This window comes from Crocodylus porosus, unplaced genomic scaffold, assembly GCF_001723895.1.
Source record: "Crocodylus porosus isolate Cpor-Errol unplaced genomic scaffold, CroPor_comp1, whole genome shotgun sequence".
NCBI classification, from domain to species: domain Eukaryota; kingdom Metazoa; phylum Chordata; order Crocodylia; family Crocodylidae; genus Crocodylus; species Crocodylus porosus.
Window position 1 is genome coordinate 108503432 of NW_017728931.1, and position 24322 is coordinate 108527753.

Consider the following 24322-nt stretch of genomic DNA (forward strand, 5'->3'; position numbering starts at 1 on the left):
TCTGGAAACTTCCTCTCTGTTTTCTTTATTCTGCTTCATCCCTGTTGATTCATTCATGTATTTTAAGAGTCACAGAACTTGTGGTAGAACAAAGATGATTTTTTACAGAAAATAACAGCTTACTGTATCTTCCAGCTTGGGCAAATCCTTGCCATATCCCCTCAAGTGATGTATATCATTTTTAAAACCTATGTCATGTTTATATAGGATGTATAAATATCAGTATTTTTGATTGGACCGGGATAGTGGGTATTGAAGTTGTGTTTGTTCAGTCTGCCTTGAATTTCAGAGTATGTTCATCATCTTATCCAAAAACCTTTGATCCTTTGTATTTTTTTCTTTTTATACTACCTAGCCCTTATAATAGTGGATGTCCTGCCACTTAGGAGAGGCAGAAATGTTCTCACAGGAGGCAGGCAAACAGCTCATAGTGAAAACCACTCCTGTAAAGAGGGTCTGCACAAAAAGTTTATGAACTACTTTATAAGTATCACATAAGCTTTCTACATTACCAGCAACCTTGGAGAGACCCTCCTATCTAGTGAGAGTCACACCTGAACTAGTTTATGGGCAGGGGAGAGAGGATTAAAGGCCTGGTCCAATAAAATCCTTCTTTTACATGGCTTTGTTGACCCTGATCATTCAGAGTGCCAAAGCTGATAAAGATCCAGACCCCACTAAGAAGGGAAAGAAAATATGTGGATAGCCAGAAGCACCTGCTTAGGTGCTTCTGGTCTCTATTGCACATCACCGACAGTGAGTTTCCAGTGTGCTTCCCACATTAATGATACCTGGAATAATTTCCCTTTTTTTCTCAAAGGTCCGTGATGGTGCCACTCTTATCTTGTCAAAAATGGGCATTTCCCAGCAGCCAGAAGATAATCAGCAAGATGTCCCAGGGGAAAGTAAGTACTATTTGACTTCTCTATCCCCCCACAAGGAATTCAAGCCAAAGTGCAACAAATGCCATTGTTGTTCTGATCTTTAGCTGTGTAGGCCTCCAAATCGGATGAGATTGCCCACAAGGTAATATTATACCAGTCCAGGATTCTTACCTACTGTAGACTTTGAAATGTTTCTGTTCGCTACAATTCCAAAGCCTCAAGTGATGTGGCTTTCACCTTCACCTAAGGATGGGGAAGTATACAGTGAAATTGATAGTGATACTGGAAGTGATGGGATTAAGAGACAATACAGGCAAACTACTTGGAAAAGTTTACTTTATTAAGTTTACCTGAGTGAACTTTATTAAGCTGGGACACAGCCCCTGAAACATAGTTTCACAGATGTTAGGGTCAGAAGGGACCTATTAGATCACTGAGTCCGACCCCAGCCTGTTGTCTGTCCGATCACCTTTTAAATACCTCCAAGGAAGGGGACAGCACCACCTCCCTTGGAAGCATATTCCATATTTTGGCAACCCTCACTGTAAAGAAGTTGCCAAGAAGTTGCCAAAATATGCTTCAAAGGGAAGTGGAAGCCGTGGGGGTACAGCTGGGGCTGCCAAACAGCAGCTGCAGTCCCCAGGATTTGCCAGGGGCGGGGTGAGAGGGAGCAGAGAGAGAAATATGCCACAGGAGCCATGGCAGGCCAGTGTCTGGGCACACCCTGCCCCTGCTCTGACTAAAGAGTGGAGGGGAGGGGCCAGCCCTGTTGTGGAGCAGATAGCCCCATCCAGCCCAACAGCATGCTGGGGGTGTCTGGTTTATCTTAAACCAGCAAGGTGTCTGGGACAGACATTGCATAAACTGGTTTGAGCCAAATCAGTTAAGTCTGATACTACATTCAACCAGGTTTATCTCAAACCAGTTTTAGACATTCTCAAACTGGTTTATGTGCACTGAATATCTGTTCTTTTACAGGTTTAAACCAGTTTCTGATCACTTAAACTGGTTTATGTGTAATTTCTGTCCCTAGCTTTATTGTTTACCGGCTTCCAATATTTGTAGACACAGTTTTGATTGTCTCTGTGTTCTACTTTTCACCTCCTCCCTCTATTTAATTAAGCTATTAATTTAACTTTTCCTCAGGAAGCCGTCCTTTCAAACCCTTCAGTGTTTTGTTCTATTCTTTCAGGGGTGTACTTGGTAGCCATGTTGGTCTGAGACAAAAAGACGTACAAAAACTAGAACTCTTGGTTCCAAAATGATACCTTTTACAGATGAAATTTATTTCGTACCTATGGGGATTTTTTACCATCTTGTACCATCTACACTTTTCCCAGAGCCTGATGAAGGGACTTTGATCCCAGAAGCTTGCAGAAAAGGACAATTTTCTTGTCATTTTCCAATTGGTCTAATAAAAGGTATCATTTTGGAACCAAGAGTTCTAGTTTTTTGTGTATGTCCTTTTGTTCTATTCTCCAAACTCATCCAAATTTTCAGTACCATTGTGGAAATGTATTGTCTGGTACTTACTACAGTTATACTGCATTGGAGATATGAGACGTTAATTACTTCCATGCTTTGTGGCATGATGATCTGTATCTGCAGCCAAAATTATGGTGGCCTTTTTTTTGCAGCCACATAGTTTTGCAACCTCATGTAAGTTCCTGTCCACTGTTACCTTTCACTGTCCCTATGCACTGTTACTCACTTTCAGAATTACTGCTTCCCTGGTTTTTCCCTCTTGCTGAATGCATATAAGATGACTTTTTACCAGGTGCATTAGCTATTCTGGTTTCCCAGGTTGATCTTGCTTGGCTATTTTCTGCACATATTTCTAATCTCTTTGTATCCAATCTTTATTATTCCTTAGTCGTCTGAGCTTGCAATTTCTTCTAATTCAGTATTGCCAAGAAATTTCATTACCATGTTTACTCACTTCCAGATCCCTGATGCAGCTATTATATGAAGCTAATTTTAACTGTCCTACCTAATGCAATGTGCTAGCTGCCTCCCCTTAACTCAGAATATGGCTCGTTGTTTGCCACTTTCTTTGCACACGATGCTTTTCCTTTCAAGCATTCTGAATCTGATCCAAATGTTCCAGTAAGTTTTTTGGGACAAAACCAAAATCCAATGTAGTATTAACTGATTTCCCTGCTTCCCTACATAACCAGAACCCACTTAAGTTTGTATATTAATGTTTACTGTATGTAAGCTTAAATCCTTATTTTATGTGGCTTTGTTGACACTGATTATTTAAAGTATCTCTTACTAGCGTACCATTATTGTACATGGCATGGCAATTAGATTTATTAGACAATAATTGCCAAGTTTACCGTTCTTTTGTATTTGAACTGCTTCTGTGTCCGTCATTAAATGCCAAACCATCTGCTTCATCTAACGGTTTTATTCTGTTTAATATATTTGCTGAACATAGAGTCAGGAGCTTTCAAGTTTTGTGCAGTCAAACAGAATGGAAACAATACAAATTATTTTTTTTCAGTGGGATCTGTAATGCCTAACAGCTGATGGCTTTGATATATATTGCTATTTAATAAAAACTTGTCAGGCATATTTTTAATGTATTTTTATTAGGATAGAGAGGTGAGCCAAGCAATCTTTACAGGCAGAACTATGTACTGATAGGTTTAACTTTCTTCCTTTTGGGACTTTTACTTAACTATTTTCTGATGGTGCTTAGAAGCTCCTTCAGAAACAGTAAGATAAATACTGGTCAGTGTGTTTTAACTTTCAGTTCTTAAATACAGAGAAATAGAGGTTTATGTTTAAACCTTTAGAGGCCTGGCTTCTCCTTCTTCCAGCTTTTCATTTGGTGGAGAGTCCTAGCTCAAGCTTTCTTCTTTGACTATACCGTTACATCCAACAATGTTGGGTGTGAAGAGGCTTTTTTGAAAGTAAATGTTTCACATTCCAAAATGAACTACTTAGTCATACACATCACATTCATTGGTACAAGAGAGGACCTTGCCTGCTGGTCCCTTTGCAAAGACTGATTTTGATCCCCAAATACTTGTGTTACATCATCCATCTTCTTTATACCCCATGTTCTCTCCCACATTAAAAATGACCGACTGTAGAAAACTATGTAGCAATGGCTAATCCATTTTCATCAGTGCCTTTGGTCATTTAGAAATATCCAATGAACTACTTTGTTTTTGGAAGTTTAGAGAATATTACAAAACTAAGGCAAAGCAGCAGCCAGCATTGACAGTGATTTGTGAAATGCTTTTTTGCATAAAAAGGGATAAGAAAGGACCAGAGGCTCACATGGACACGTGCGCGCGCGCGCACACACACACGCACGCACGCGCACACACGCACACACACACACACACACACACACTTGGATGACAGGCAGAGAATTATAAGGTCTGTGTGCATAAAACATCCTATATCCTACTCACTTTAATTTGAACATGACAAAAGTATGTCGTATTAACTTACACTTTTGCAATGAAAATCATAATGGCAACACAAATATAAAACCATATCCAAATTTCACTCTATAGTAGGGTGACCATCCATCCCTAATTAGGCAGGACAGACCTGAAATGTGAACATCAAGTTCCAGTCCTGGGCTGAACGACTCCGGGACAGCATTTGTCCTGGATTCCCAGTATTGTGCAGGGATCTAGGTTTTCCATTCACTGTGGAAACATGTGGGAGATGGCAGATTTCCCATTGCAAGCTGGCAGAGTTCCAGCTTGCAAGAGGATGGGGGGAGCAGTAGGCAATAGGAGCCAAATACATCTGTGCTCACACACATGTGCACATGGCCAGGAATACAGCCAGGCATCAGTGGAAAGCAGCTTCCTGCAGGTAAGTCTATGGGAGAGGGGACAGATTGAGGCCTCATAGTGAAGGAGGGAATGGGGTGGAGACTGGGGCTGAAGGCACTGCCCAGCCAGTGTGGTTCCTGGGGCCCAATGCCAGGGTGGGAATGTGTGGCTTCAGGAACAGGTAGGGAGTAGGACAGAGCCTCAGGCTGGTTGGAGCCATGTGTGTGCATGGTTCTGGGGCAGGGCCCTCCCAGTTTTGTGTGCAGACTGCCAGCAGGTGCAGGCTGCCTGCTTTGGGCTCTGGACTCTTTGCCCTGTTGTCGTGCCCCACCTGGGTTCACTGTTGCCCAGTGAGCAGGACCCGGTGCAGGAGGACAATGAGGCTCTGTTTTGCCATCAGCACAGCCAGGAAATGTATGCCAGCCACACTCCCGTGGCAAGGCACCCCCTGCCCACCTGGCAGCAGCAGGGGCAGTAGTGACACAGTTGTGCTGCCGGGAGGCTAAGGAGTGCTTCGCCATGGCAGTGAAGCCAGCGCAGGGCTTCCAGGGGGCAGGCATGTATCCTGTCTTTCCAAGGTGCTCAACCTACTATACAGTCTTCCTTTCTGTTTCCCAGCTTTGTATCAGAGAGATACAGAACTGGATATCGTGCCTTTTATTAGGTAGTGTCTTTCACTAATAAAGATATGTTTCAATCCTGATCTTGGATCAACATTAAAAATATTTTTGCTTGTTGGGTTTGAGTATCCATTTAATCATGGACTTAGATCATTAAGTAAAAGACTGTCATCTTTCCTCATAATATGCTTTGGTCTGGAGTAGTTAGGATAGTTGCAGGTTAGAGTTGCTCATTCGTTAATCTGTATTGGGCAAATTGTACAGCACTTAACATCCACTCTGCCTAGCTTATGCCACTATGCATAATCTTTCACATACATTAACACATTGTCTATATTGTCACCCTCAAATTTGCTTTTAAATGGGATATTTGAGAGAAGGCTGAGGGAATTGTTTTTTGTACTTAAGAAAAAAAAAAAGTGTAAAGGGAGGTGGGGAATCTTGCCATTAACATCCTGAGGCATATCAACCACCTAATAAATTCAAGGAGTTACAGCCTTTATTTACTTATTTTATTACTGGGGGAGCCGATAAAAGCAGCTGCCATTTCATGGAAATGCTCTGTTAGGAAACTATCCTGCTAATATATTTTGTTGCCTCATGTTCTGAATTTCTTTTCCCTTTTTTTAACAAATGTTCAAGAATTTTCTCATGCTTTGCATAAAGCAGAATCTTTGCATTATAAAAGTTCACCTGCTTTTGCTATCTTTCTCTGAGGCCCTAATTTTCTATTAAATGCTAATTACATCACCAACAGCCAATTATGATGCCAGTAAATGAACATGGGCCAAATACATTTATGATGAAGGTGAAAGTAATGCCTGTAAACTCAGTGGGGTTGTGTGTTTACTCTAAAGCTGTTTTGTTCTGTACTGTCAAGAGAACAGGAGGAGAGTAGACCTTTGAAACCAAGGAAAAACAAATGTGTGCAGCGTATGGGGCAGCCTGTATACTTAAACATGAAAAATAGTTTCCTTCTTACAATAGCTTGTTTTCATCTATTCATTTACATGAGTAAATAATGTGCACTTAAAAATCATAATTTGGGGACACAGCATAATTTTTCCTTGCATTCTGTGATATTTTGTAAATATTTGTGAAATTTCTCCTGCCACTGAAATCACAGCTATTGCAATATAGAACTCTAGCTTATATTTCCATCTCCAGCAAAACAATATCTAAAAGATCAAAACTGATGCTTTCCTACCACACTTACCTCAGAGAAACATGAACTTTAAAATCAAATTAAGAGGACTTAAATGGTAACATTATTAAGTAAGAGGGAACTCTTTAACAACAAGTAATGAAAAAAACGAATTTGAAAGAGACATTAAGATTTGATAATTAATATAATATTCAAGTTTAAGTTCCAACAGCAAAGTTAATTTGGCCAGGTTGCATACATGGATTTTTCCCCCTTCTTTCTTCCTTAACTCTTACTTTATGCGCTATATAAAAATCTCTGTTTCAGTTAATGTAGCCGTTGGGAAGCATAATTTTGCATCTCCTAATTCTTTGTTCTTTCCCATAGTGAATCCTTAAGGTTACATTAAAGTAGTATTTTGCATAGGCTTTGAAATTAGCAGCCCTGCTCCACTGGAAAATTGTAGGTGGTGAATGAGACCCGTTGAATAGCTGAGCATTTTAAACCACTGAAGTCTTCCAGAATTCAAAGTTATGTTTCCCATAAAAAACCGTAATTCAGCCCCATTGCACATATTATTTTACATTACTGTTACGTTTTATACCTTAATATAAATATATGTGTGCATTGTAACTGAATTACAGCCACTCTGAAGCTTAATTTTTAAATTGCATAAGTATTGTGCACTTAAATCCTTGGCTCTAATGGTGCATTAATAAAGTTTGTTGCACTGAGTTAGTCTTTTTTAATATAGATTGATTACACATTTAAATAATTGCACTATGTCCATTTGGTTTTGCAAGTTTTTTTTTATTTGAACAATTATGTAGAATCTCACTTTTAAACCTTAGTAGTGCACTTATTCCATTGGGTTACAAGTGAGCTAAACTTAGATAAATAGAATCGTTTTCTGTATGTGCATCTCTAGGTACAAACAGCCTCTGAAGGTGTCCATATGTGAGAGTTTGGTTTGGGGGGTTTTTGTTCTTTTTTTAAATAGTGTTTCCAACATGCAGTGTTTTCCTTTTTTCTCTTAATAACAAAAATTGACCATGCAGCTGATTTCCATTTCCGTCATTCAGCTTAAGTAGCTTACAGTTTAGCAATCTGATTTTGTTTGGATAGAGTATTGGGTAGGTAGGCAGGAATTAAGTCACTTAAGTCCCTTGAATGATGATATATATTACCATTGCTGTTTCTAGGGCATGCATTATTGGAAGATGAAAATAAGGTTTGGCATCTAGTTCGGCCAGTAGATGAGGTTGATGAGGGGAAATCCAAACGGGGAAGCATGAAAGAAAAAGAAAGATCCAAAGCTATTACAGAAATCTACCTGACAAGACTTCTTTCTGTGAAGGTAGGATTAAGTACTTCATTGTTAGACGGTGCTTTTAGGAAAGCAGTTATTTTACCTTGTGCAGTTCATGAGAACAAAATGATAGTTGCTTAGTCATAATTCTGACTGAAATTTTGAAAGTCTGTTATGCGTTTATGAATTTTGTGTTCAGTACTTCAGGTAATAATGTGCCTTTAGGAAGATTACTTGAGAGGAAAATAAGGTAAGGTATATTTCCTACAGGAAGCTGATAACCATAAATTGCATTTGAATCCAGTTAGGTTTTTTTGTGTGTATGGAAGCCTGACTATTCTCTCCTTTGGTGCAGGTTCAGATACTGGTTTTGTTTCATACCAGATGTTAGGTCTTGTGCTGAAGCAGAATATTTTCAGTTTTACAGGTCACAGGGGTGTTTACTTTTTGGTTTTGAAAAGCTTCAGGATAGTCTATGTACTGATGGATCACCATTCCACATGATCCAGGGGCACGTTATTTGCCCACTGTTATATGATAAGGTACATATACAGTGGGTATGTCTACATCAGATGCTACAGCGCAGTGGTTACTGTGCATTTATTAGTACTTGTATAAGCAAATACTAAATAAATGCACAGTAACTGGAGTTACTGCGCAGTAGCTCTGGTAAATGCCTTTTAAGTAATGCCACTGCACCGTATACTATTACTACTGCACAGTAGTGACAAAAGTCATGCTGAGACGCATGATGCTACTGCAGTCAGTGTCTCATGTAGATGCGCCCAATAGCCCTAATAATACTGTATGATGATGTTCACTGGTACAAAAGTAAAGAGGGAGAGGCTTCACCATTGCCCTGCATTGAGCTGACATTCCAGAAGTGAGGCAAGAAGCCCTTTATCCATCTGTTTTCCAAGCAATCCTCCTGTCCCTCTTCCAGTATACGAGTTACAAAGATTGCTACCATGTTGGGGTTTTAGTAGCTCCTATGCAGCTGCTACAGAGACAGACAAGACTGGGACAAAGAATTGTTCACAGAGACAAAGGACCATGCAGGGATCTATTTCACTTACCATGTAGTTACAGGAGTAATTTGTGGGCAGTACTTCTGTCCTCTCTCCTGACTGAAAACTCTCTGTTCCGGAGCTTTTAATTAGGATCACAGTTGAAGAAGAACATAGGCCGGTGAGAGTTGTGTTACACTCAGTCAGTTGTATGCCAGAATCATAGAAAATTTAGGTTTGGAAGGGACCTCAGAAGGTCATCTAGTGAGTCCAACCTCCTGCTCAAAGCAGGACCATCCTCAACTATATTATCGCAGGCAAGGCTTTGTCTATCCACAGCTTAAAAACTTCTAAGAATGAAGATTCTGCAACCTCTCTGGAATCATCTCCTAGAACTCATGTAAGGTTGGGGGTCATGATCTGTAATACCTAAGCAAGAGAAAGTTATTGGGCAGCTGCATGGTACTTATAAGGACACCCCTCTTTTTCCCTGTAACTTGGGCCAGATATTGGGGCAGAAATGCCAAACCTGTTGTAGCCCCAAATCCAGTAAGTCATATGAAATAAATTGTCTTGATGTTTGCTTTGCTCTATGTTTTGGGTTCGTATGTGAAATTATGTTGTACTCAAAAAGATATTGCAAAATGATCTGATATCAAAAGAGAGCTAGAGTGATGATCTGCCATATTTCTCTGTGTACCATGAAGTTGGGCTACAAAACGGATTAAAAACCTGTTATCAAACTTACCATTCTATGTCTGAAAGAACCTTAACCTATAAATGCATTTTAGGCATCTTAATATGTTTAGCAACTAGTGTCTTCCTTCCCTCATTTGCTAAGTCCAGAAATCACACTTCTGTATTGCCCGTTCAACAATTGTTGAAATCTCAAATTCCTTTAAAACAGCACAAGACTATTTTCCTAATTCTAATACTGTCTAGCTGTTTGCAAGATCATTACACATAGAAGAGGAAATCTGCTTTGTCACTGCATGCCTCCCGCACCTTTGATACTTCAGACCAAGGCCTTCATTTGCTGTGATAAACATAAAGTGCTAGTGTAAATTGGAAAGAGAACCTAGGATAACACTGTTTCCCAATGCAGACTAAATTATAATTTTTTTAAATTCACTTTCAGGGTACGCTTCACCAATTTGTAGAAAACTTTTTTCACAGTGTACTTGATTCAAATCATGTTGTGCCACCAGCTGTGAAATACTTCTTTGACTTTCTTGATGAGCAAGCAGAAAAGCATGACATCAAGGATGAAGATACCATTCACATCTGGAAAACAAATAGGTAAGGCATGAACAAAATAATTAGACTGCTGAAAAACTGTACCATAATCTTTGATAATGCTGGTACTGTAACTACAGATCAAAGTGAAAAGTAAATACAGTGCAAGCCACTTAAGGCATCCATTGGTAATATGCGCATCCATTTAAATTTTGAGAAATGGCACAAAACATTAGCCAAATCCTGTTGATTTCTGTGTTAAAGATGCCTCTTAAAATATATTAAGCATGCCTGCTCTTTCATCCTGGAACTCTGGGCTCAGGAAGCACACCTCGTTAAGGCTGGCTACATTGCTATTCACAGTCCCAGCAGAAGCTATTAATCAAGCAGCTGTTTGCTTTGTGTGTGTGTGCATGTGTATGCTCTACTTAAGCCTCCCACTCCACATTACCCTGCTGTAGATGTATGGAGGTTCAAAAAAAGTTCTCTGCACCCAAAACTGCCATGTGGCAGTAGAATCCTCCCTGGCAGAGTTTCTTCACCTGAGCAGAGTAAGGATCCTGGCTTCCATCTCACAGCTGACTGATGGCCTTGTAGTGTTAGCCAACCATGAGGCATGTTAGCCAGTTTCTTGATTGCCAAATGATTGCATTTACCCTGTCAATTGCAATTCCAAAAATGGTTTTAATTAAAACAATATATTTATGTTAACCAAAGGGGGTTAAAATGGCTATAAATGCAAGAATAGAGCCAAACCTACCATCTAGATTGGGGCTGACTGCATGCAGCCCACAAGGAGTTTGGCCGCTAGGCTCCCACCCATCTGCTGCTGCCCCCAGCACTTGGGCTGCAGTAGCAGCCAGGGTCTTAGGGCCCCCTGCCTCCTCTGGCCCCAATAGGCAGCGTGGGGCAGTGTGGCACAATTCATGGTACTGGGGAAGCCTGCAGCCAGGAATCACCATGCAGCATGAGGCAGGTCTGCCCCTTTCCCCTATGCAGTATGCAGCCCAGGAGGTTTGTGGGCCCATTGGTCATGCTGGTGAGCAAGCCCTGATCTAGGTACCGGTCTCTAAAGCTGTCATCTTCTGTTAGTACACCTATAATGAGGAGATCTTTTGTAGTGCCCCGCAACTGCTAGTCATGGGCTACACCACAGGAAAAGGGACCCATGCTAAATTATTACAAATCAAAATGTAATCAAGTGCTGGTAAGGTAAAAAAAGGAACAAATAGATTCTCCAGTTACACTGGTGTCTTTGTCCACCATTCGGGATGTTCTGGGGTTGTCTTTTCATAAAAGAGCACAGGGAACAAAATAATAAATATCATTTCTCATTGAATTATATGAGGTTGGAAGGGACTTGAGAGCCACCCACACCAAACAATTCTAGAGATGGTTTCTAAAGCATTGTACCTAGATATTTGTTCTGCCTTTTCTTGAACACATCCAATGAAATAGATTCCACAAATTCCCTAGGCAACTTGTTCCATTGGCCTAGTGTTCTTAAAGTTAGGAAGCGTAACCAAATTAAAATGTACTGAAGAGGTCACAGTGCAAAGCTTGCAAGTCAATTCTCTGGAATATATTTACTGTATTTGGTTATCTTTTTGTTTGTGTTGCAGCTTGCCTCTTAGATTCTGGGTAAACATATTGAAAAATCCCCATTTCATTTTCGACGTTCATGTTCATGAAGTAGTGGATGCTTCCTTGTCAGTCATTGCACAGACTTTCATGGATGCCTGCACAAGAACAGAGCACAAATTAAGCAGAGTAAGTAATTTGCATTCTACACGAGGGGCATGTTCATGTTTTACAAGCCATAAAGTGCCACTGTCCTAGGCAATACCCCTGCTCACAGGAAATGTTGGACAAACAGCTTTTTGAACATTTAGTACAAAGCTAGCATCAGGCTGGTTAAGAGGCTGGTAAAAATTTGCTTTTTCGAAAAAACTTCCAAAATCAGAGGTTTTTGCTTTATAAAAGTTCAGCTTGTCCAATGATATTTAGAAAGTGCATGAAGCATTATTTGCAAAGGCTTTTTGAGCAATATAAGAGCTCAAAATTTTCATGTCTCTTATTTTGAGTAATTTTGTATTAATTTTATAATTTTTCATGAAAATTTTAATCTTCATTATGTCAAATAGCCCCATTCATGCAGCATGGAAAAATTCTCTTTGTTAATAATATCTCTTTGTTAATAAGACATATGCCATGCATTCTATTCTGTTATATACATTAAAATTCAATCTGACAAAAAGCATCTTCCTGGATTGTCAAAATATGGCTATTATATTTTCCAGGATTCTCCAAGTAACAAGTTACTTTATGCAAAAGAGATCTCTAACTATAAGAAAATGGTGGAAGAGTAAGTATAAAGAGAACACTCATTCTTATTCATCAAAGGCAAAGGCTTCTGTGTACAAAATTAGCAGATGACAAAATTAGTTTTGGTGATAAAATGACTTAACATCAAATGCTAAAATTAAGAGCAGGGGAATATTTGTGTGTGTTGAGGGAAAATGCTGAGGTCCCATCTGGTAAATGTTCAAATGAAATATAGTTGTGAGGATATATCAAGCGCGCGCACACACACACATACACATGATATATCAAGTTATTTAAGACCCTTAGTTCATTTTGCATTAGAGTGAAACAGGTATAATTGGGGGGTCTTTCATTTCACCTATATAATTTGCCTGATACCAGACAAATGCTCACATTTCCACAACTGAGAATTATTAAACCCCAAAGTCAATTTTAACAGAATAAATTGTTCACATTTTATTTTCTAATTGTACAGGGACAGTTATGCTAGCAGTAACAGCTGTGTAAGTCTATGCCCTTACAAGTTTCAAAGTGTGGGTTTGCTACCAGCTGAGTTATTCCTTGGCAATGTGTGTGTGGGGGGGAGGGGTGGGGGGTCACATTTGGGTACAGTCTTTTCTCTAATGCTTTAGGCTGTTGAGAGAGAGAATGACTGAAAGGACCATTATTCTTATGGGAAGCAACCCTTATATCATTACACAGGAGGCATTTTAAAATAATAGTAAGATCAAAATATGGTATCGCTATTACATATACAGCATTTATCACAGAAATAATTTTTAAAAATTTTTTGTTACAGCTACTACAAAGGTATTCGTCAAATGGTACCTGTAAGTGACCAGGACATGAATACACATTTAGCAGAGATTTCTAGGGTAAGAGTGAAATCAGCCTTCTTGTCCTGAAAACTGAACAAAGTATGCTGAGTGTCTTTCTCCTGTCCTGTCCCGTCCCATCCCCTCCCAACCCCACCCCACCGCCACACACGCAGGTCATCTTATTTTATAGGTATCTATCTTCATCTACCTTCCCTCTATTTTCTTGTCCTGTGTATCTGGTATGAGGGCCAATACTATGGCAGGAGGGAATTGGGCCCGCTATGTTTCAGTAAAAACCTGTTTGTTTAGGTGGTTTTGGCATGCTTTGAGTAGAGTTAAAAATGCTTTTAGAAAAGATGTAATATAAAGTACTTTTTTCTGCTCGATTTAGAAGCCTCCCCATCCATCGTTATGACTGGAGTGTTGTTTTTTTTTCAAACACACATGCACTCCAAACTTTGATAAATTACACCTTTGCTGTAGCTTACTGTGAATTGTTTCAAATGAAAAGCTCTAAAGAAAAGGATTTCAAACACAACTGACATTGATAGAACCAATGTTTAATATTTTGGGAAAAACAGTGTTTAATAACTTGGACAATATACAGATTTTAACTATGTTTCATTAGTGCACATACCCATATTGTCAGCAGATGTGGATGAGAAATAATCTGTGATTTGACTAATACTCTAGCTCAAAATATTTTTCCACCTCCTGCATTAAGCAGAGTTATTTGATGGCTGAAAAGGTACTAGCAGGAAAAGCTTAAGTGCTGCAAATCATCAAGCAACATTTCTTCCCTTTTCCATTCCCATGCTGTCAGCTACCAAAAGCTTTAGAGACCCAAAACCTGAGTATTGAAAAAAGGTTAGACAGAACCTGATGCTCACATACGTGTTCATTTATGATGGTTAACTGGCCATGTTCCTGTTTTAATTATGTGTTGGTCATTTGCTTTAACAGGCACACACAGATTCTTTAAATACACTTGTGGCTCTACATCAACTCTACCAGTATACTAACAAATACTATGATGAGGTAAGTTTCTCAGATTAATAATATTAATGTTTATTAGGCTACAAAACTACTTATAAAGACTATAATATTAGTTTAAGTAAATAACTGATTTCTCTGAGAACTCCTAGATGAGCAGGTAAAGGACGAGGTCCAGCTTTTCAGTTATAATGTTCAGTTGGCAATTACACTGGTTAAAAAAAAATCCTTATGAAAGAGCCTTTTGTTTATTAACCACTATTATTGTCTTTGCAAGTGACATCATGGTCAGGCCTGAAGATGAAGAATAGTAGTTGACAGATAAAGAATAAAATACATATATAAACTGCATATAAAGAATAAACTGCAGTTGCTCTTTAATGCACACACGCGTGTGTGTATATATGTATATTAAAGTGCAATTGTAGAAGCCACACTGAATGTCAAATTAGTACTTTCCATTAGGAATGGCCAATTAAAATAATTTTGACTTTGCAGGTGGAAGCATGGGTTCTTTTTTTTGTTATTATCAGTTATACATGTAAAGTACAAGATAACTTGTTACTGTACACTTTGTTGTTCCAAACAAAGTGGCTGACCAAGAGAAAACTTGATAAAACTGCTCTTGAATATGGACCGAATATGGACCGATTCAAAAGCCTGCTGACTGATTCTGTCTGAAACTTGTCTTGGATTCTACAGGCCTTATGGAGGTGGGAACAAAGAACATACAAATGTAGAGGGGATGTAGATGGGCTATGGCTCTCCAAACTTCTAATCTGAAAACAGAAAAGGAGAAGGAAACTTCCATTCAAAGGTTTCCATGGTGATAAATGTCTCCAGAAAGCTCTTGGAATTTAATCAAAGCCAATAAGAGCAGATGCTGAATCCATAAGGAGCCAGCACATGTGATCTCACTCTTCTATTTGTCTAGCACCTAAGTGTAGTTTTTGTTTTCACTGACACTTGCTGTTAAAGGCAAGGGGCTGTATTATGACTGGTTATATATAGAGTAGTCAAGAAAAAGATGGTCTGACCAGTGCCAAAACCCAACCATCAATAACCACTGTCATTTAGAACAACTTTCAAAAGTATGGAGGAGAAAAGAAGGCAGAGCCCATTCCATGCGTCTTCCGGACTGCAGCCTGTGCTCGTTGGCTGCAGTCAAATATTAGGGCCATATTTGTTGTTTAGCAATTTTATTAATTTTCTTCAGTTTGAAGATCAGTAAAACTATGATTATATGTTCTGTACCAGAAAATCCCTTTTTGGGTAGAACATCATAGAGGACTACTTTTATGAAATCATGTGGATCGTACCTGAGAAACCATGCTGTGACAATTTGCATGAGATGAAGCAGATTTAATTTATGTGAAAAAGATTTAATTTGCATAAATTGGAGCATTTTGCAGCTGCCCTCCTCTTTAATACTAGAACTGCATTGCATATTAGGAACAGCTCTTTGTTGGTCTGTCCAGCATTTGATAATGGTGATGTGGATACTTTCTCATACCTGAGTTTATAAAGTGTTTTCACCAGGGAAGCTCTTAAACTATTTAGTCAAGATACAATCATTTATAAGTAGATATACTGTTGTTATATTTAAGAGAGAATATCAGGGCAAATTTGCCTTAATTTTATATTTTGTGGTGTTAAAATCAGTCTCGATAGTTTTTCCACGTTGTCTTTAAAAGAGGCATTAAAGCAAATATTACTCAAATTTGCTGTTCTGTTTGACACCTAAACCTTACAGCCTCTGAAAGTGAAACGGTTATCTCAAGGGATTGTGACTTCATTGATTTTTCATTATCTGAACTGAAAGTACAATAGTAAGTAAAGAAAAATAGTGACAAGAAAATTGAATTTTCAAAGTTCTTGCATTTGTTGTAATACAGTATCTAAACAGAGGTAAAGACTCTTGTTTACATACAATTTATTGACAAGTATCAGTTTTAGAAAAGGAATAATTTAGGTTCCTGTTATTCGTGTAGCCTCTTTTCCCCACACAATTTTACAAATAAATATAATCAGCAAAACAGGGGAAAAAATAAATAACTAGATTAGAAATGATTAGCATAATTCCCAATAATAATGCAGCATTGTACTGCAAGTAGCTCCACTCTTTGTCTGCTCTAAAGACTCACTGGCAAATAAATCACAAACTATGAAAGTTGCTGTTTGGTCACATTTTATGCCCATTGTGTCCTTACACTTGTCCATGTGTGTAAATAGTCGCACATGTAACAAATCAGTTCTCTTTCTCTTAAACATGCCTCTGACTGAACGATCTCATATGGCCAATATAGGAGTTAATGACAGGAAACGTGTTAAGTATACCTTAAAAAAGTGAAATGTACTTATTTAACTTAAAACAAAAGGCATATGTAATCACTCACCAGATTACAATCGGTTTTCGTAATTTAAACTATTATAATAAATTGTTGTGAGTGAAAATCTTTCTGTGCACTGCTCAGTATTTCCATTATTCATTAACTGATTCTTGTCTTTCTTTTTTCAAGACTTGATCTATGCACTAAAATATGCTAAAAGATGATATGCACATAATCAGGCGATATTTAATTGTTTAGGTTAGCAGATGTATTTTGTCCAATGGGAGAGTATGCAAATAAATGAATTATGGGAATAAACAATATGTGATGAAACAGAATCTACCCTATCATTACACCCTTTGGGTGAAATCTAAGAAATTGTGGAATGGATTCCAAAATGGGTGTACAAATGCTTCTTGCTTTGCATATAAAACTAGATTTTACAAGCTTTAGGAGAACTTCTAACAGCAGGTGGGATGGACTGAGTGACCTATTTGGCCTTCTCCATCTCAACTTTTATAATTATAGTGACTTTGTATTGTGCTTTTTCATATATTTAACATCTCACAGGCCCAATTGGAGAATGCCGTGGACTACTTACTGGCCAGCATTGCTAATAGACTGTAATACATTAAGGTGGACTCTCATCCATACTTAGACGACTGCAGCTCCCTGACTCTAGCCAGTGCTGTTGTGTTCCCAATTTTACTCACAGCACTTTTGGAGTTGTTCAGATCTGTACCAAGTCACTGACTAACCCAGATTTACCAGTTGTTGATAATAGCTGGAGAGCAATGCTAAGTTCCCTGGGGAAGGGCTTTCTTATTATGCATGAAGTTGTTTTCAATTACAAGGGTGTAACATAAGTAAAAAAAAAAAAACGTATTATTTCTAGGAGTAATTGACAATCAAAAATTCAATGTCACTTAAAGCTTTCTCCTGCCTGTGCCCATTGTATATGGGTAATATTTAAAAAATCCGTAAGCACCTTTCTTTCTGAAGTTGTTCAGCTAACACAGGAATGAGAATCATAACAACCTAGTGACAGTATAATGACCTACATTAAATAGATGGCTAGAGACAGAATTTTAATTGTGGTGCGTTAGAAGAAACCAGAGGAGGCACAATGGAGAAAGACTATTTTTATATGGTATATATGTCTATGACTCTTAAAACCCAAGATATAATCAAGTATTTGGTTTTGGAACCATGGCTGTTTATACATCACCCTGATGGTTCTAAACATTCTGGTTTTATTTCTTTTAGATCATAAATGCACTTGAAGAGGACCAAGCTGCACAAAAAATGCAGCTTGCCTTCCGTTTACAGCAAATAGCAGCTGCATTAGAGAACAAAGTGACAGACCTTTGACTCAGAAGCCGCAATAAAGAAATCTGATCTGAAGATGTTCAAATTCATTCTTCCTGTTAAGGAAATAGTGTTCTATTTTTTAATGTATAATTACCACTTTAAATAAAAGATTTCATGTTTTTTTGATAGCAGAGGTGTAATGTAAAGAATTTTTACTGTAAATTATGCTTCTAATTAAAATTGTGTTGTGTGTAAATGAATCTTCTGTGGGTGGGGAAGTCCTTTGGGAGGTGGGAAGGGACAAAAGATTTTTAGTTCATTTAATCAAGTAGTATAATCTGAAGCATCAGCATTTTTAGAATTCATTATGCAAGTAAATTCAATTCTATAGCATCCTTTATATTTTAAGCAATATTTGTACTAGGAAATAAAAAATAGCATATTTGGAGAAACAGATGCAATATCCCCTTTTATTTTGATAACTGGAAATTAATTTCCTTATAACTCTAAAATCACTCACTCTATGCTCATAATGAACATAGTAAATGACGTGTCTATGATTTTTCTTTAAGAACTTGGAATGGGCTTTGGTGTACCACACACTGTTTTTAATTAATTTAATTATTTATATCTATGGTAACGTGTGGTATTACACCCACCACAGTTGGTTGTGATGAGCATAAAAGTCATGTCACCCCAGTAGAAGGGTTCTGATGATAAATCCTAATTTGATTCAGAAATCACTGCAAAGGAAATTAGCCGTTAACACTTTACAACCTTTTGTTCTTATTGTGAGTTTTATGTTATATGCTAATGTGCCTTACTTGTACTAATTCTGTGAATCTGATGAATGGTTTTGTAAAGAGAAGCAGATCAGAAAAAATATTTATGTGCTATTGAATGACTTTTGTGAAAACATGACCAGCAGAATGCCTGTAATTAGTTGCTTGCCAAGAGTGTGTTGTTTAACATGATTTGATTGTGTATAATATTGTATTGGAATGGTTCTGATGATTTTTTTTTATTTGAATCTTGGAACTGTCCTAGAAATACCACCATTGTTTTTATTGTGTTTGTGATGTACAATACTAGTATGATATTGGAAAAATCATATACCCACATAGTTGAATACCACTCAGTTTCAAGCCTTGGAATGCTGCATTTGATTGAATACACATCATAACCCATAGCAGTGGAAATTAAAATAACTTATCAAAACTATAATATGTGTTTACAATATAAGTAAGCTCTATACAACTGAAAAAAAATAGGTACGTCTTCTTAAATTGCTGTATTGCACATCAAAGAACTTTGTTCCTTTCTTGACTTGTTTTTTTGGCAGTGAAGTAGCATTTCATTGTAGCACTGCCATCTGTACTAATTCCTTTTCATTACTGCTCTTTTGTCCAACTGAGTGCCTGGACTCTGATGATTCTTGGCAAGATAACACAATTTCTGCTGCCATCTCTCCCTTCCCTCTGTGGTGTCCTGCAGCGAGTTTCACTCATTAACTTTATCCTTTATGGAAGATATCCTCAAACTTGTGAACGGCTTTCCCCAAACTTCTGAAAGGCAAAGCGCTCATTACGGTGTCACTTTCCCATCCGAGTGCTGTTCATTGACTGTTTTTTGCCTTGATTTTTTTTGCTAGACTTCTGCATTTGTGTATACGCAGCGTAGCTGAAATGTAAGTTATTTTGTGTTCTTAGGACTGAGGTACAGAAGAGTTCTGCATCAAACATGCTTTGCCAACTACTCCTTGATCAACAAAGGCATTCCACTTCCACCACTAATCTGTTTCTTTTGACATTATTTTGTAAATCCTGTTAATTGTAAATCAAATACAATGTTTTTTTCCACAAAGTGTCACAGAATCTTTATTGAGGCTTCTATGGAGGATTGGGGTCAAAATGATGCACATTTTTCCTTTAAACAAAGCATTCATTGTTCTTTGAGCTGTGGTTGGTGAATTTGGGACTTACCTTGTTTTGATCATTTATTGGAAAAGAAGAGTGTGACTTCGTAAAGAGAAAGGGTGGGCTGTTCTACTCCTGCTCCCAACAGCTGCCATGGGCCAAAATGGCTGAACTCCCTCATGTGAGGTTCATCTGTGTGACTCTGCCACTAGCCCTTCCCTTAGATCATCTCTGTGGTGCTTGCATTTTTTCTTTCCTGTAGTAAATTTCTACCCCCCAAATATTATAATGCCCTCTAGAAATGTGGAGGCAAAGAAGAGCTAATGCAGAGAGGTTACAGGGTAGATTTCTGAAAGCACTGAGTTCACTTCAAGACCTGGTAGAAAGGATGTGGGACTGGCCTTGCTTCAAGCCATGCCTTGCTCCACAATGCCTTGAGCAGCAGTGGCTCCCAGTCTTTTGTGATGTGTGGAGGGAAGGTTTTGGTTTTTTTTAGGACTCTGGTCCCACTTGACATGACTGCTGCTGATGTGGTTGTTCAAACCAGACAAATGCCAAATTTGTGGCAATCCCGCACCATGTGGCAACTGGCATAGAGGTTGAATCTGGCCTTAGTTACCTTTGTTCTTCGGATCCAGCTCTCCTTTTTTTGGGAACTTCTTGCAGGGTTAGGAAATATAGTACTTTCTTGGTTATCTAAGCACCTGCTGAAAAGCCATCCAAGTAACTAAATTCACAAGTAACAGTCACAAGCTACTGTATCAAACTTCACAATAGAGAAATAGTATTGTATTAAACCTCCAAAGAGAACAGTATACAATATCAAGTTACACTATTGTATCAATCTGAGATAAGATTTAGTACTGAATTAAATAGCTTAGAAAGGAAATGGTTATGCAACACAAGTCACAAGTTAGTAACGGAGAATATACTGTAATAGCAAGTATCTGTTAGCATCCTTTTGGATAACTGAGGAGGTACTGGAAGAAAAAGCAACCCTAGGAAGAGGAGGCTATAGGTAAGCATCACTTGGTAACTGATTATTTAAGTTCCCAGTGCCTGAAGAATAGAAGAGCAGCATCCAGAAACTCATACATCAGGTGTATTCCCTCACCCTCTGCCCATCAGGTAGGGAAAGGGAGAGAGACCCCTGGGAATTCTACTCCCCTGATTTGGAAGGAATATGATTCTTTCTCTTGGGCCCATTTATCTTCATGGATATGAGCTCGCTTGGCTGAGCAGTACCCCAGGAGTGGCTTTCATTTTAGTGCTGTGCTTAGGTCCAAACATGCATTTTTTGTGCTTCATTCTGTTTAAGCTTTGAAACATGTCTCCTAGCTGGTTCATTCTCCCTCAGCTTCTGCTGATGCTTCCTTCAGGTTCTCTCCTTCCATGGCTGTATAGACTCATGCCCCTGCTAGGGTTCTTCATTTTCTTTTAGTCTTCCCTCACCCACCCACCTGCTATGAAAGCCTCTCAGAGCATGGCCCCTGCTTATGAGAACCCTCCACACACAAGTCTCACCTGCCCCATGGAGCTAAGGAGTACATGTTGCATGTACTCCCTAGATGCTTTCCAGACAGCGGACCAGATGCATTCTCAATAGGTTGTGGGGGAAGAGCTGATTCCCTTTCTCATGCTTTCCTTCCTGCCTGCCCTGGGGATATTTAGAAGCTCCGTCCTACAAGCTTCTGAATCTTGAAGCATAGCATGCATGTATAGCTCTCTCCAATCACTGATCTTTTCCATAGGCCCATAGGCTCTCAAACAAGTATGTTGGCCCGAGTGATCTCTTTCTGATCAACATGTGACATGATATTTCCTTGTGCTTTGTCCAACAAAATGTCTCTCATTGGTGGGTGTGCTTAAATCTGTTGTAGATTCAAATCTTGGATCTCACCTGCTTTACAGCCTGCTGAGTCTGAACAGCGTTTACACTTTACCTAAGACTAACTTATCTCCACTCTTCAGGTTTCATGGCTGGACATCCACAGTCTAGCTTTAGCTCCAGGGTAAGCTTTTGCTCCCAAGTTTCTCCAGTACCACAAGCATTTCTACCACTCCAGTATTTTATAGGCTCTCTAGTTTAGTTTTAGCCTTTTGGGCTAGGGAAAGAAGCTACACATAAACTGGTTTAAGCTATCAGAAACCAACTTGAACCTGTAACAGGACAGAAATTCAGTGCACTTAAACCCATTTTGGCCACTTCAAAAGCAGCTTAAGATGAACCTGGATGAACTTAACTGATTAAGATCAAACCAGTTTACGGAATTTCTGTCCCAGACTTTTTTCTAGTTTAAGTTAACTCACAGTCCCCCAGCATCCCAGGATGCTTTGCAGCCCTGGGCTGGGCTGTGCTGTCTGCTCCAGTGGAGCAGGGTTGGCCCTGCCCCTCTCCTCCCTAGATGGAGTACTATTATTGCTCCAGCTGGCTGAGAAGGGGGTGCAGGTGGGAAACCCTGCTCTGGAGTTCCTCCCCCACTTAGTCTGCAGGCAGCCAAGCCAGGGTCTGCCTGGCTTCTCTCCTCCCCTCCCCCACTCCCACCCCAGGCTCAAGCTGCAAGAGTGGAAGCATGGCCAGACCCCAGCCCCAGACCTGAGGTGAAGGTGGGGGATGGCAGGAGGAATCACAGAGAAGTTGGGCTGGTAGGGATCTCCAAAGGTCTGAGCCCTGGCCAGACCCTCTAGTACAAGCACTAGAATCTAAAGATCAGAGGGTTTGCTCAATGGGGGTCTGTACTGCTTGGGGGGGAAGCCACCAAGTGCTTCCTGTGGCTGGTTTCCCTTCCCCACAGCAGGGCCCAGCACTGGGCCACTCCAGCCCTGAGCCCCAAGGCAGCACTGCACAGAGCCCTTACTCCATGGTGGGGGAGAGGGGGAGAGCCCTGCCTACTGCAGTGGCTCCATGAGAGCCTGGCCCAGCCTGGGCATGGGGAGCCAGGAGCAACCCAGGTATATAGCTCACACAGCCCGAGCCCAAGCTGCAGCCAGCTAGGAAGGGCCTTGACCCCATGACCGGCCCAGCCTGGCCTTCCATCCTCCCATCTCACCTGGGGCTGGGGCTGGGGCCGGGGCTGCAGAGCTGAATCGAATCAGCCCATGGGCACCACTGAGGCCAGGTGAGGAGAGGATCATGCCAGACTGCAAGGGTGGAGCCCTTCCCAGCTGGCTGTGGCTCAAACTAGACAACCTCTAAAGATCCCTGGCAGCCCCGCTTCTTTAGGATTCCCCTTTCCCTCCCCCATTCACCTCAGGCCCCAGGGCCAGAGGTCTAGCTATGCCCCTACTCTTGCTGCTCAACCTTTCAGTGCAGTCCAGGGTCTGGCCATTAGACCTGTGCAAAGCGGCTAGTATTTGCTTAAGATTTGGGGGACAGTGATTCAATTCGGTGATTCAAATCGCTGTCCCGAATCGATTCAACAGAATCTGATTCAGAGATTCAGCAGCAGCTGAATCTCTGAATCACCCATCCCCATCCCCTGCCCATTTGCCCAGCCCCCCACTCCCTCTTGGCTGCTCCACCTGCCTGAGCTCTGGCCATTTAAGAAAAGAAAATGAGAAAAACCCCCAGAATCACTGCTGCTTCCTGGCAGGGTGTGATCCCCACTGCCCCATCTCACATGGTAGGGCTCTGCACGAGCCCCGCAAGGCTGCTGCAGCAGCAGTGAGTGCAGGGTTTTTCTCAGGTTGTTTTTTTTCTTAAAGGACCAGATCTGGGGCAAGCAGGGTAGCCATGGCGGGGTGGAGATCAGGGGGCTCATGAACAGCGCATGCCCCCAGCAGCTGGTAGGGCATGGCTGTGACCAGTGGCAGTGGGTGCTTGGTGGTGGTGAGCAGGGAGTTCCCGCAGATGCTGCTGGAACTATCAGCAATGCGGGGGGTGGTAAGCACTAACCACAGGTCGGTGACCACCCGCAGGTGCCACCAGCAGTGGTGGCGGTGGCCAGGGGTGATCATGGACCACCCACAGATGCCGCCAACAGTGGGGAGGTGAGTGGCAACCACCTATTTTTTGCAAAGGGTGCACTGCCATATGCAGGGGGTGCATGTTCACCCGCATGCACCCCCTATGTGCCACCCCGACCCTACTGGCCATGCTGCCCTCCACCCCTTCCTGCCCAGACAAGGCTGGCAAGGGCTGCTTCCTCCTTCCCCTTCCAGGCACATTCCCACCCCCACTGGGGTTCTTGTAGGCCAGGGCAGGGTTTAACCCCCTCCCCAGTCATAACCTGCCAAGGTTGGGCCACACACCACCTCCACATCAACTCAGCTTCCCTCCAGCCTTCCAGCCACTGTCAAATGGAAGGGAGGGCTTGCTCTAGAGCACCCCCACTCTCCTGCTTCTAGCCTGAGCTACTGCAGGAGGGTGGTTGCATTTCTGGTCTATTCACTTGCTTCTTGGTTTAATCTGCACGTATTAGACTAACCTGCAAAGATTGAATTGATTCAGGCTCAGCCTTTTTTAATGTCTGTACTTAGCCTTGGAGATTTTGAGGTACTAAAGGAAGAAAATTGCAAATGGCCAAAACTTCTATACTCCGTACACTTTTCATTTATAGAGTTCAGGGCTGTGACAGGATCATGTAGTCTAGTGTCCTGTAGCACATTTCATCTAATAATGTCTGA

General features: G+C 40.4%; 1 protein-coding gene across 2 annotated transcripts in view; it reads left to right on the forward strand.

Annotated features, from left to right (window-relative positions):
• The window catches only part of PLXNB2 (plexin B2), a 149595-nt gene extending 129952 nt beyond the window's left edge, over positions 1–19643 (forward strand). For both annotated transcript variants that reach the window (XM_019543463.1, XM_019543465.1), the window contains exons 29-36: positions 821–905; positions 7654–7808; positions 9906–10066; positions 11626–11773; positions 12304–12368; positions 13128–13203; positions 14110–14184; positions 17736–19643. In XM_019543463.1, the coding sequence (XP_019399008.1) occupies positions 821–905; positions 7654–7808; positions 9906–10066; positions 11626–11773; positions 12304–12368; positions 13128–13203; positions 14110–14184; positions 17736–17840 (870 nt within the window). In that variant the 3' untranslated portion in view covers positions 17841–19643. The remainder of the gene's footprint in view (positions 1–820; positions 906–7653; positions 7809–9905; positions 10067–11625; positions 11774–12303; positions 12369–13127; positions 13204–14109; positions 14185–17735) is intronic.
• Positions 19644–24322: the final 4679 nt, after the last annotated feature.